The sequence below is a fragment of the Chaetodon auriga genome, chromosome 7 (assembly GCF_051107435.1).
Source record: "Chaetodon auriga isolate fChaAug3 chromosome 7, fChaAug3.hap1, whole genome shotgun sequence".
Classification (NCBI taxonomy): domain Eukaryota; kingdom Metazoa; phylum Chordata; class Actinopteri; order Chaetodontiformes; family Chaetodontidae; genus Chaetodon; species Chaetodon auriga.
In genome coordinates, this window is record NC_135080.1 from 10,694,906 (window position 1) to 10,709,035 (window position 14,130).

Sequence of the window (14,130 nt, forward strand, 5' to 3'; positions counted from 1 at the left end):
GTCGCTCAGATGACATGTGTGGTTCAAAACAAAAATTATATTTTCGTTCAGTTTCATTTCATGTTTACACTTTGTCCAAAACAGAGTTGTTCTGCATCCACTGATACCACAAAATTCTCTCCACTTTCTGCTCAAAGGTGGAGGTACGTGGAGGTGGCGGGATGGGGAACCTGTTCAGAGAATATGGCAGCACCTCCTCCATCGACATCCAGGGCATTCCCGACCAGAGCTTCTTCGATATGCTCAGCCAATTCCACCAGGAGAGACCTGACCAGCGCAGCTCAGCACCCGTACGCCTCGGGGAGCTGCTGCGCGCTCCTGACTCACCACCAAACGCACCCCTTCCCTCTGCTCCCTCACCTGGTCCCACAGGCGGGGACGACAGAGGGACAGGAAGGAAGGACGGAACTGAGAGGGTGAGGAAGAAAAGTGGAGGGACGGAGTCCTCACTCGGCACCTCCTCTCTGTTCAGGAAACTTAGGAGCTCTAGTCGAGGCGAGCTGGATGGAGGGAAAGGAGAGACTAATGAGGACGGGGGAGGCCGGAGTTCAGGAGATGCCTCCTACAAACCGTGGGTGTGCCCCAAGAGCTTTGTCCACTTCGATGCTCAGAGCATCCTGTTTGACCTCCATGAGGCGGCAGCTCAGCGGGGCTACGCCGCCCAGAGGAGGAACACTGCCACAGGGGCGTCAGCTGCCTCAGTGTCCCTGTCTGTCTCCAGATCGTCGGCTCCAAGTATGAATGACCCAGTTTACTCCAGCATAGAGGATCTGACCCTGAGCCTCGACCCTGGCTCCACGACACCCTCCCTGGGTACGGACCCCCTGGAGGGGCTTCCCGGAGCCCACAGCACAAGCCCGCTGCTCCTCTGCTGCCCCCACTTCCTCAATGAGACCGGGGGCCACGGGGAACGCAACATCAGCTTCCTCAGCTCGTCAGGTGAACGAGGAGGAGATGGAGGAGGGGACGGAGCAAGGGGTTGGCTGAGGAGGAGTAACGCCAGTGTCTCAGTGCTGGAGGTGCCTATTGAACAGCAGGTCACGAGACTGGACAGGCTGAAACTGTACAGCATAGAGCATGTAGACCTGGGGGCCAGGTACTACAGAGACTACTTCCATGGGAAAGGTAATACTGATACACAGTCACTGCAAGGCAGATTTCACACTTAAAGAATCACTGATGCCAGCTGTGGCATGTACTTAAGAATCAATATGAAAATTGATTATACTTTATTGTGCTTTGCAGTAATACAATTTAGTATAATAGTGCAATATGCTTTGTCGTAACTGTGGTTTATAAATGCCTGAACAGTGTTTATTCCAGTTAGAGTTCATGAAAATGGGCAAGGCCAGCAATTACTCTCATGAAATAGAGAGCATACTTCAAGCAGACAAGGCAGGTGCATTTGCATTGCACAGTGTGAGGATTTGCTGCTTCTTTATAAACTTTTTAAAACATTTTATAAACTGAATACCTATAAGTTTTGGACTGTCAGAGGAAACAGTCAGCCTGAAGATGTTACCATGGGCTCTGAGAAATTATGATCTCATTGTTTTCTCACTCCAGGCTGATGGAGCTAAAGTATGTGCATACTGATCCCATTTTATACTCTTGATTTGGGCCCCGCTGTTATCCATCCACATGAAATAGAGAGCGTAGATGTCGTTTCTCCAGCCAGAGTTTCTCCAGTGTCATTCCCCACATCTCATCCTGTGGCTGTTAAAATCCAGCTGGGCCTGAGCAGAGCAGAGTGGGCCAAGCTGGCAACACTCCCAGAGTTTTTATTACACATGTACCTGCCACTGGACTGTTGGCAAACTCCGAGCTGATGATACACCACCTGCCTTTCTGCACCGTCATACAAGTGCCACTTAACATGTTAAGCCAGTGCAGCTTTGGTTTACATCTGGTTTTCAGTGTCAGAAGTAACACCTAACTTCAGAAAACAGTGGTGTGCGTGTTTGTGTGTATGATGTGTGCCTGTCCATATGTGTGTGCATGTTGGCATTTCTTGTCAACATCACCTCTTCAGACACTGTAGATGAAACTTCCACTTGGCAAGCATCATCTGGCTGCACCCTAATTAGTGACAGATGCTGTTAGAGCACGTGTGTGCAAGCGAGCGTGTGTGTGTGCATGCGTGTGTGTGTGTCTGCATGCGCGTATAAGAGAGAGAGAGACAGAGAGAGAGAGACAGAGCGAGAGAGAGAGAGAGAGAGAGGCCTGCAGCCACACAGATAAAGGTTATCATTCCAAAAATATGTTCATCTGCTGACTCGTTGCCAGCTTAGCTGTCCCCCAGAACGAGCCTGTGATTGTGTGTGCGTGTGTGCGTGTGTGCGTGTGTGCGTGTGTGCGTGTGTGCGTGTGTGCGTGTGTGTGTGTGTGTGTGTGTGTGTGTGTGTGTGTGAGTGAGTGAGTGTGTGAGTGAGTGAGTACGTGCACGCACGCGCTGAGATATGCCTCATGTGCACGTCAGAAAGCCTCATCAAAAAGCTGACATTTTCACCACAGGACATGGCATGTGAGCTAAGCAGTATCCTAACGCGTACGTCGTCCCGGTTCATTCCAGTCGGACAGGGGATCGAGGAGGAGTACTTGTCAAGCACGATTCCTCCCTGAGTGTCAGGAGAATTTGTCTCTCGGCTGCCACACTGCCTGTGGTGCTGGCATTACCACGACTTAGCTTAGGAGCTTTAAGAGAGAACATGGGAGATGCTTATGAAGTGTGTCAGTAACTTTGTCTCGGCACTCTTAATGGACGGTATGTTGTGTGGTAACACTGATAACAAGAATGTTACTCATCGACTTATGGCTCCACATTTTGCTGATTTCCTACAAGACTCAGGACATACTTGTTCCTTCACTGTCTTATTGTTCAACATGGAGTCTAATGGTATTTTATCAGGTCTTCCTGTAGTGAAACTCCGACACACAACATCAGAAATATTTTTAGCATCTCTTTGGCTATGAGACTATTTAGTCCTTTAATCCTCACCTTTCTTTAGCAACATTTTCTCTGGGTAACGCTTGTGTTGGCTAACCTGATTTTGTAATTATGTGAGTATTGATTACTAGATAACATGTCATTGTCTTAGTCCTGTCCTTGGCTTAATGCTCCTCCTCCATCAGTCCTGCTCACGACACAGACAGTGCCTGGTTTCTTTTTTTCTAACTCCTCTGATCCTCTTTCAACTCCTCTTTTATCTGTCGCATCTTTATCTCTGGATGGTCTCACTTTAGAGTCAATAGCTTTTTGTTATTCATACAAATGTACCAAACAAAGTACCAAAAACAACTGAATGCTGGGACAGAATACCAGATTTAAATTGTGACATTTTCTGCTAGTGTTTAAACACAAATGTTAAATACAGAAAAACAAAGAATCGAAATAGTTTGATCAGAAAATAGTAAAAATAGAAAACCAGCAAATATTCACATTTGAGAAGCTGGAAACACTTAAAATGATTATTTTCATTATCACTTGTTAGGATTTTATCACTATGATTGATTAATTCTTTGATCTATAAAAGGTTAATCACATATAAAGTATATAAAACATTGGTCCATAAAACAGTGAAAAATGCTCTTTCACACGTGTAATGTCTCGTCTTTGTGCTCATCCTTCACCAGAGCACTCAAACTACTTTGGGACAGACGATAAGCTTGGCCCCGTGGCCGTGAGCATCCGCAGGGAGAAACTGGAAGACACCAAAGACCTGAAAGACCAGTACCAGTACCGCCTCATCGTCAGGACAAGTGAGGTATGCACTGACCTGCCGTTTGTGTGTGTTTGTTTGGGGATGTCTGAGCGATGGCGACTGTCAGTGTGCACGCTCAAGTCAGTTCCTTTGCTACCTTCGTTTCACTCAGCCCTCTCTCTCCCTACCTGTGATTCTCCTCACCCTGTCTGCCCTGATTTTAACCTCCCCCCCTCACCCCTCACCCCCTCTCTTGTCTCTGCCAGTGGAAAATTCCACCTGCCCCGGCCCCAGCAGAGCAAAGCCAAACCAAACACTGGCGGCTCTGGCCAAAGTGTTTGGCCCGCTCTCATAGGGAGCACACCCAACCACTTTTCCACTTTGATGGATCAAATCCTCGTAATGTGTTAAATGACAGGCTGGTGATCATGGAGAATTAATTTCTCTGCAGTCTCCCCCAGACTTGTTCGAAGCAGGTCATTTATGTTCATTTACTTACAGAGATTCTGCTTTCAGAGCACAAAGCGTTTTTTTTTTTTTTCTCATCTTTTTCCACAGTTAATGACTGGTAACAATATGAACCTAGCAGACAGTCTCTTTTCAAGCAAAAATGGAAAATATTCGCTTGTTTTCATCTTCTCATATGTGAGGATTTTCTTTGCCTTGTGTGATTTTAAAGTGAATATCTTTAATATCACACAAGACCCATAGACCAAGGTGACATTTGAGTGTGACACCTTGATGTCTGGGAAACTGTCATCTGCATTTTTTGTCCATTTTTTGTTTAGATAAGATCAATTAATCTGGAAAATAAATGGCCGATTAACCTATAATGTCAAAACAGTGTTTTGCAATTATTGTGTTCGTCCTCTGAGGTCTCCATGAATAGCTTATTATATTATGATATTGTAGTAACACCTGTGTAGCTTTGTCAAGGTCACTCTTGCAAACAGCGAAGTTTGCCTCTGATCACTGTGTATATGTGGTGTCTTCGTCTGTGTGGCTGTGTTGATTTTAGTTGGATTACATGGCTGCCTGGCCTCATCACCTTAGCTCTGGTATAACAATGGAGCCTCTCCGCCATCTAAGTACACAGAGCTCAGCTAACAGACACAACCAGCACGCCCAGGCCTACTGTTCCCACACAGAAAGAAAAAAAGATTGATTGCAGACTTTATTCTCTCCCACTCAAGCCGCAGCTGCTCTCAAATATCCATCCCCCTAAAGTCTGTCATTTAATTCTGTGCAGCAGTGCTGACACAGCAAGGTGGAGAGACTTCCTCTTTCTCCCTCCATCACACATTTACACACAAAGCCCTCATGCTCGCTCCACTGTCGCACAGAAGCTGACGAGTTGAAACGACCGCTCCATAACTTCAGCTGCGTGTCAATCAGGTTTCATTTCTCTGCGGCACACACCCGAGTCTCTGAGGTTACACTGTCTCTCCGGCCTCTGCCAGCTCCAGAGTCTGCCATGCATTTTTAATGAAGCCGATTTGTGTGTGTTGTGTGTGTATGCCCGTGTGCGTGTGTCTGTGTGTGAGAAAGAACAGCCCACTCCTTCCAACTGTATCTGAGGTTATTATAGTCTCACTGTTTTGAAGCAGGTCAATTTCCCCTCACCAGGGAGCAGCACTCTGTGGCAGCACAACACTGAGCAGAATATTAATTCACAATACAGCTCGACTTTAAGTCCTCAACACAGAGCACTTTCACTGTGCGTGCGTGCGTGCATGCGCCTTCAGGGCAGCAGGCCTTTGTTATGAGTAGTGAGGTCCATCCTTCATCTGATGGACCCGCTTCAAGCTCCCAGGCGACTAATCATCCACCCCTCTATTTCCAGACTGTATTATATTGTAGCTGAGCCTGACCTGTGACCTTTTCCAACACATTTAACCTAATATCAATAGTCTGACTATGAGGGCTGAACAATCAATCGAAATCCTATCAAAATCGCAATATGGCCCAGTGCAGAATCCACACTGCAGGAGCTGCAAATTCTTTTGAAGAAGGTAAAATGTGTCACGACATAAATCACATTCTCAGCATCTAAGGAGACATGCTTGTTTACAAACCTCAGCAATTATCATTTTTATACTTTTTTCAGTAAAATGGAGTGCAAAAATGACCATTCCCAATAAAACTGTGACTCATATCCCAATCGCAGTATCTGTGAACATAATATGATTTTTTTATTGCATATTGTTGTGCATGTAGCATTTTGACGTTACTGTTTGGCCAGGCTAAGCCTCAATCCCCCTGCTACTTGATACAAAACAACTATACACAACACAAAGGCTTTAACCATTACCAATAAAAAAAAAAACATGAAACAAATAAAGAAGTATGTAATTGAGCAACATTTTATTTTTCCCCCACGTTCAGCTTGTGACCCTGCGAGGCGCCATTTTAGAGGATTCGGTGGCATCGACAGGGAGGCATGGTACAGTGCGGGGTCTGCCGCTCAAAGAGGTCCTGGAGCAGATCGTCCCCGAGCTCAGCGTCTCCTGTTTGAGGCTGGCACTCAGCACACCCAAAGTCACCGAGCAGCTTCTCAAACTGGATGAGCAGGGGGTGAGTTTGGTCTCTGCGTCTGTATTTGCATTTTGTTTTATGGCTTGTGTAAGAAAAATGAAATCAAGCAGCAACTATGCCTCTAATGAAATTTCTCTTGGGTAAAATACACAAAGTGTAAAGTCAGTACAAGTCAGGCTGGCTAAAATCTGAGCTGATAAAGAAACACACTGACATATGGTACGTTCAGATAGTGTGTTTGAAAGTGTCTGAAACCCATAACTGATTTAGTGCTGGTGCAAAGTACAGAATTGTACTGAGGGCAGTGAAAGCTGAGTGAAGCAGGGTGTGGTGTGTTTGAGCATGAGTGTGCAACCATAAAAGCTTTAATGTTCAGCCATGTTATCTCACCTTTTTATTTAATGGAGGATGAAGTGCAAGGCGGAGGTGTTTTGCCAGCCGTAGGCTTGTTTTTGTTTGTGTGGGTGGTTTATACAACACTGAAGTTGTGCCCAGCGTGTGTGTTTTAAGTGCACCCAGATATACATCCTTATCTCCCACATCTACTTTCAAATTAAGTCGCATTAGAAGCACACGGTTCAGACCGCAGTGTGTTTGAATGTGGTGTTTCAGCTGTTTGTGTAATGTTAATGTTATCTCTCCGCTGCCTGGCAGTTAAGTCAGAAGCACAAGGTGGGTGTTCTGCTGTGCCGTGCTGGCCAGAGCACAGAGGAGGAGATGTACAACAATGAGGAGGCGTCGCCAGCCTTCTCTGCCTTCCTGGAGCTGCTGGGGGAGCAGGTGCTTCTCAAAGGATTCACCAAATACGCCGCACAGCTCGACACAAAGAGTGAGTCTTCACAAGAGCCCCTTTCAGACAAATCTGCATCAAAGTCAAGATTTCCACCTTACGAGGTCGAACCTGCTAACATTTTCTGGGCCCTTTCACCATTGAACATGTGCAGATTGTCAAATTAACTTCAAGGCTGCAGCAGCACAAGGTTAACATGTAGGTCTTGCTCACCATATGAAGTCACTGTAATAAACATATCAGATAATTATCGTCTCTGATGCGTTGAGAAGATAAAATAAATCAGCGCATTTTCTCTCTTTCTTCATTCAGTTAGCATTAGGAATATACAGCAAGATGTTTTTAAAGCATGTGAGCAAATAGGAATGAAATGGGAGTCCAGAGAGAATGACTTGTCAAATGTTGCATGTGCACTGTTGGACATTATAAAATAGGCAGCAGAATTATCTATCAATGAGGAATGTGAAACATGCATTGTTATGAATCCTGTGTCTGGAAAGTGCTAAGTGATAACCAGGCCAAGTGTAATAACCCCAGCTGTGAGTCTTCATGATCCCTGGAAAAAACATCTGTTTGCACCAGGAAGCGTTTGGATTCAAATTCAACATCTGCAGTTAACAGCTTCTGACTCCTGAATATCTTTCTCCAGCCGACTCCACGGGCACCCACTCCCTGTACACCACCTACCAAGGCTACGAGGTCATGTTCCACGTGTCCACCATGCTGCCGTACATGCCCAACAACCCTCAGCAGGTAAGAGCTTCTGAGCAGCCCGACCTAAATCCTGCACCATCACAGAGGCCTGTATGTCTGAGGTCAAGTTTTGGTGTGTACAGAGTGTCCTTTCTTGTCACCCAAAGCCTTTCAAAGTCTGCCTGTGGTTGTTGGTTAAAGCGTCTGCCATTTGCTCTGGGTTATAAACCACAGCCAGAATTCATCAAGTGGAAACTCGTGATTTGTGTCACCCTCTTCATTTAGAGTCTCTTTCCTTTTTTCATTCAGCCTCTCGTGTTTTTATAGTCTTTGTTCTCCGTGTCTTGGCTTCTCTGTCCTCCCTGTCTCACTGGCTTGCCCTCACTCTGGCTCTCATTCTTTAACTGGATCAGAGCTGGGTGGGGTTCAGTAGTGAGTAGTTTCTTTATTTTCTCCCTCCTTTTTTTCACTTAAACTAAACTGCCTTCCTACACGTTCTCCTGGGCGCTGTGTGTTTGCAGCGTGGGCTGCATGGAAGCGACCTGTGTGTAAGATAGCATTTTGCGTGTGGGTATTTTTAATAGTTTGCATAAGTGTTTGCGTGAGAGGCTGAGAGCACACGGGTGAACACATGTGCTCAAACTGGCCCTGTGGGTGCTCAGGATTTGTGTACACACTGTAATGTGTCGGTGCATCACTGCAGAACAGTGCAGGCTATGGAGAAGTCATTTGCTCTTCCTCAAAACATCAATTAACCTTGTGAATTGGAGAACTATGCTTTTATTACCATACCCACCGCAATTTATTGTCTGTTGTTGCAAACAAGCTTTTCTGACAGTTACATCATCCTGTTAAACCTCTTGTAAATGGTGAGTAAACAAGAAACGTGAGGGTTTAAAAACGAGTTTCAACAGTTCATATTACTATCGACTCTTAAAATCAGAAAGTAATATTTTACAAGTGGTACAATAACTCCATCCAGAGGTTTAGAGACTGCAGCAGCGAGGAGTTTTACTTGCTCAGATGAACCTCTAGGTGGCAGCATTGACATTAAAAGTAAACCACAGTGGATGAACAGGAAGGATGAAGAAGGAATACAGAAAGTGTGAACACTCGTACTCAGGAGAGAGGAAAAGGGGAGCACAAGCTCGGCCTGCGCAACCAATCAGCAGCGTTATCTGGGTCAAGAATGGATGCAAAAGAGGAAATAGTCAAGAAGTTGATAAATGACTTATTTCATTCAAATGATTAATTCTAATAATTGTAGTTCATGTTTATACCCTGTATAAAGTACGTTTAGCACGATAATCCAGATTTTCAAAACTGTATTGTTGATGAAGTGAAGGATGCTCCTCTGGCACCATGCTGGAGAATGTGAGTATCTGTGGCCAAACAGTGGGCTGGATTACATAATTGGTACTTTCACACTTCCCTCTGCAGATGAAGAGAGGATTGGCAAGCACCACACCACAGACACAGCCTGGACTCTGTGCCGCGTCTCCTACACAAACACAGATAGACGGACAAACCAGCGCGCACACACACAGACGCAAATAGCCCACACAGAATCCGAAAAACAAATTACATAAAGAGCTGTTGTTTGGTGTCTGGTAGCGAGCGTCTCAATCTCTCATTCCCCTTGTCAGACTTTCTGTATCGGTGACTGAGTCAGTTGTGTCGATGCCAGTTATGTTAGCTCATTTTATTAATTTGTCGTTTTTATCTCTGCTCACTTCTCTCCCTCAGCTCTTGAGAAAGAGGCACATAGGGAACGACATTGTCACCATAATCTTTCAGGAGCCGGGAGCGTTGCCTTTCACCCCTCAGAATATTCGCTCACACTTCCAGCATGTCTTTGTTATCGTCCGTGTGCACAACCCCTGCTCTGAAAGCCCCTGTTACAGGTAAATGTTTAGAATAGAACAAGCACATGTTCATATACACACAGCTATGATTAAAAGTTTCCCACACTTCAAATTCTCCATGTTCTGTTTTTTCCAGTGTTGCTGTGACAAGAATGAAGGATGTGCCTCCCTTCGGCCCGCCCATCCCCAGCGGTGTCACCTTTCGTGACCCAGAAACCTTTCGGAACTTCCTTTTAGCCAAAGTTATCAATGCAGAAAATGCAGCGCACAAGTCGGAGAAGTTCCACACCATGGCAACACGAACACGGCAGGAGTACCTGCGCGATCTGGCAGAGAACTACATTAGCAGCACACCACTTGACTCGGCCGGCAAGCTTAACAACCTCATCTCGCTCGCGTCCAAAAAACGTGAGCGCACCAAGGCAAGAGAGGGAGCAGAGCTGGGAGCCGCGGGGGCTGTCGCCTGGAGGGTCCAAGCCCAGGACTTCAGTGGAGGTGGGACGGAGCTCCCCTGTGCCTTGGGTTTGTCGGCCGAGTACGTCCTCTTGACAGACTGTTCCACCAAAGAGGTGGTGTTTAATTGTTTCTGTTCGGATGTGATTGGCTGGACTCCGGAGCGGCTGGCGCTGAAGATCTTCTACGGCAGAGGAGACCACATTGCTGTGCGGGTACCAGAGGGCTGCGCGCAGGACATCAGGGAGGTGGTGCAGAGATTAAAGGTGAGAGCTTAGAGCTTGTTCCAGTTCAAGTGAAGAGGAATAGTGATCACCAGAGCAGAAAATGCAAAACTCTATGGCCTAGCTTACACTGTATTTGGCATCATAGTGTGTAGTAGGACGACCAGAGCTTAAAAGTATCCTATATAATGTTATATTTACAGTGTTTTTCACCAGAAAACATTCCATGTATGTACGGTGACCAGATGTCCTGGTTCATCTGGGATTCTCCCAGTTTCAAGCTGGTTTTCAACAATCACTACCAAGTTGATCAAGTTTTCACCATAAATACAAACTATACTCATTTGTTAGCACTTGCGTAGATGTTTTGCGTGTTCTGTCTCACTCATTTTTACCTAACCCTTTATAAAAGCATAAACAATGCACCACATGTCTGAATTCAACTCTGATTTGTCTGCATGTGTGTCAATCAATGTGTCGTCAAGGCTGTTGCTAGTGCCTGAGTCATAGGCAAGTGTCATAGGCTATGGCGCTGGCAGCTCTTTCTAAGAGAAGCTGTCAGCATGCCAAAGAGAAAGTCAGCCTTTTCTAAACAGCTCCAGGAGGCTCACTTCCTCCTTTGTAAAGTACCTGCCATCAGAACTGCGGCGTTCATGGTGTCCATGGTGTTCAGTGTATGAAAATACGGTCACTCTAACATTGTGTGTATCCTTGAGGTCTGATGAATGTGTTGAATGCATCTCCTTCCTACTAAAATATTTGAAAAGACAATTTTTAAAATATTTCTCCTGTCATCTCTTTACTGGTGCTATTAGATAAAGGCATTAAATGCAAAAAAAAAAAAAAAGGCTTACAGGTTTCTTCTTCACGGCGGCATTAAATGTTCTGAAATGTTGGAGACGATGCAATATCTGTGTTTTTTGAATGTGATTTATTATGGTTTTATCTTGACAATTGGTGGAATTGTTCACATTTCATGACCGTGTTACTCCTCAGTTCTGTTATATATTCTTCTTACACTCCGCAACAACTAACTGAGGAGCAACCGTAAAGATGTTGACAGAAGTGTTTCTTGTATGGCCCTGGACACAATGTGTAGTGTAATTATGTACTTTCTCATTAAAAAGTATCAGCTCAAAGCTAACAACCTTCAAAAACTAAAATTGCAGGCTAATTAGATTTATATGAGAACGTGAACACAGTTATTATATAGCTTGCAGGTTCTCTGGGCGACCATATCACTTTTTCAGTGAAGTTGTGCATCTGCATGCACTGGCTGATGATATTGTCATAATCCCTGGAAAATGTGATGAATTAAATGCTGGGAAAAGGAGATTTCCTGGAGTCCAGTGAGCTTTGTGTTAATCCAAGAGAAAACTCATATTTAAAAAATTAGATAATCTTTCTAAAAATACCAAATAAATGCATATGAGAGACTGATCGGGTTTCCAGAAGCAGGATTCACAGTTGAACAGCCTTCATGTCCTTTCCTCGTTCAGGCGCTTTTCATGAAGTTTTCTTTGTTCTGGAGGACACCTCCAGAGTATTTTAGTGCACACATACAGTAAGAACATGATAGTACTGTAAATCAATTTTGGATTTTTTTTTATTCACATCATGTCCTCTCCTCACCAGTCTTTGACAGTGGGATGTGAGACGGTGGATATGACTCTGAGAAGAAACGGACTGGGACAACTGGGCTTCCATGTTCGCCTGGACGGCACTGTGGCTGAGGTACCGTCAGATGACCATCTGCCACTCCAGATCTCCTCCTGAAATACTCATCTATGAAGATTCTTGGCTGTACATAACTGGCTTCTTTGAAGACCTTGTTTTTTGTGGTTTTCTTATGCAGGTGGAGGAGTACGGCTTTGCCTGGCAGGCAGGACTGAGACAGGGCAGTCGGTTAGTGGAGATCTGCAAGGTGGCCGCGGTGACGCTGACTCACGAGCAGATGATCGACCTGCTCAGGACATCGGTCACGGTCAAAGTGGTCATCATTCCTCCGTATGAAGAGGGGGGACCTCGCAGGTGTGTTAACGTCTGAATGTTGGATTTCTTTGAAGCTAAACTAATGAGAGTGATTCATTTTTGAGCAGCTGTGGTGAATACAGATGTTGGGGCGGTAAGGTGACAGCACAGGAGGGCGCTGAGTGTTAGCAGGCTGTAGTGGAAGGACAAGAGTGAGCTAGAGTGAGTGCAGGACGCTCTTCACTCCAACACACAAAGGCATGGGTGAGATAGTGGCTAGACTCCAATGTTCTGAGAGGATTTTGTGTGGGAGTGTGTGAAAAGAGGAAGCGAGCGAACAGAGAAAGAATGATGTGTGTTTCGAGAGGAAATGGGCGAAATGAGGTAGGGAGACAAAAAGAAGGAAGCATTTGTTTTAACATGAATTAACGAAATCTGGCGTTCTTTGTTTCTCCGTCCTTCATATCTAGTCATCTCCTTCAGCTCACCAGCGTCTTGCCTCCCCTCCTCCCACAATCTATTTCTTTTCCCTGCCGTCATCCTTTTCCAGCCTTTCATCTACACATACGGCCTTGACAAAGAGCACAATAACGAGGCCTTATGAGACGCTGATGTGGTGTTACAGAACGGTTACGGAGGTGAAGAAATAACCACAGTGTGTGTGTGAGTGTGTGTGTGTATGTATGTGTGTGCGTGTTTCTGACTGAAAACCATGGCTCCTAAATACAGTAATTGTGGCTGGCTGTGTGATGGCACAGTGGTTAGATTTCTTTAATGTTGGAGGCAGTTTAATTACACCAAGTTAAATCCCTTTGACACGCACACACATGCACAAACACACACACGCACACTCAAGTAGCAGCTGATAATTAGAGTCTTGTATTTCACTCTCCCCCTCTCCCCCTTTCTCTCTCTCTGTGACTGGTTTGTGTGCCAGGCAAGCAGATTGCATGAGATTAAGGCCTGGAATCTGTGGGGGAAAAAAACAGAGAGACCACAATAAATAAATAAATAAATGAGTGGAAGTGATTAATTAAAAATGCATGCCCTGTGCGAATGAAAAGGATGGGAAAGAGGGAGGGATGGAGAGAGAGAAAGGCAGGGTAGAGTGCGTCGAGTCGGAGAAGCAGAGACATGCTCGGCGAGGACGACGTGTTTCAACACCGCCGGGAGTGAGAGAAGTGGGCGGAAGAGAGAAAGAAAGAGAAAGAGTTGGAAGTGTTTTTCCTTCGCCTCACTGACTCCGTCGTGCACATGCAAGGTGGACGGATACAGCGGAGAAGAGGTGTGATGCTGTGGTGTGTTTGACCATGTGTGTGTGCGCGTTTGGGAGCTCCAGCTGTGTCACCTCCGGCAGCGTGACGGAAGAAACACCGCATGTCAACATATGTAGGCTCTGCTCTCGCTAAGGTCTGTACTGCTGTTATGTAATTGGATGGATGTTGATTGAGCTGGTAGTATTCCTTGATGGATCGAAATGCTCTGGCCACGTGTTGTGCTCGTGTTCATCTGTTTGAAATGGGGTGATTGTGCACTGGTGTTATACCTTTGTTAAATGCACTGGCATTGGCTTTCTGCTAGTAATCATGGTTTCTACAGACATAATTGTGATAATGTTCACATTTTTGTGGCTGAGAAGATGGAGAGATTTGTGTGACCAGGCTGTAGGATGTCCTTGGGTTTTTTGTAAATTGGGTTAGTCGATTAATCAATTAGTCAAAAGACAGAAAATTAATCAACAATCACTTAATCATTTAAGACAGTTTTTAAGCAAAAATGCTATATTTTCTCAAATAGATTTTTATGACAGTGAAAGAATATCTGTGGGTTTTAGACTGATAAATAAAATTAGACTTTCAAAGGCATTTATGACAGACATTTTTGCTATTTTCTGACAA

The 14,130-nt window shown here is 45.1% G+C and overlaps 1 protein-coding gene across 1 annotated transcript in view; it reads left to right on the top strand.

The window, feature by feature from the left end:
- The window catches only part of sipa1l3 (signal-induced proliferation-associated 1 like 3), a 69,346-nt gene that overhangs the window by 42,227 nt on the left and 12,989 nt on the right, over positions 1 to 14,130 (top strand). Inside the window, exons 4-12 of the mRNA XM_076736086.1 lie at positions 138 to 1,125; positions 3,634 to 3,764; positions 6,087 to 6,275; positions 6,891 to 7,065; positions 7,676 to 7,779; positions 9,466 to 9,623; positions 9,721 to 10,303; positions 11,897 to 11,995; positions 12,117 to 12,292. Coding sequence (XP_076592201.1) covers positions 138 to 1,125; positions 3,634 to 3,764; positions 6,087 to 6,275; positions 6,891 to 7,065; positions 7,676 to 7,779; positions 9,466 to 9,623; positions 9,721 to 10,303; positions 11,897 to 11,995; positions 12,117 to 12,292 — 2,603 coding nt within the window. The remainder of the gene's footprint in view (positions 1 to 137; positions 1,126 to 3,633; positions 3,765 to 6,086; positions 6,276 to 6,890; positions 7,066 to 7,675; positions 7,780 to 9,465; positions 9,624 to 9,720; positions 10,304 to 11,896; positions 11,996 to 12,116; positions 12,293 to 14,130) is intronic.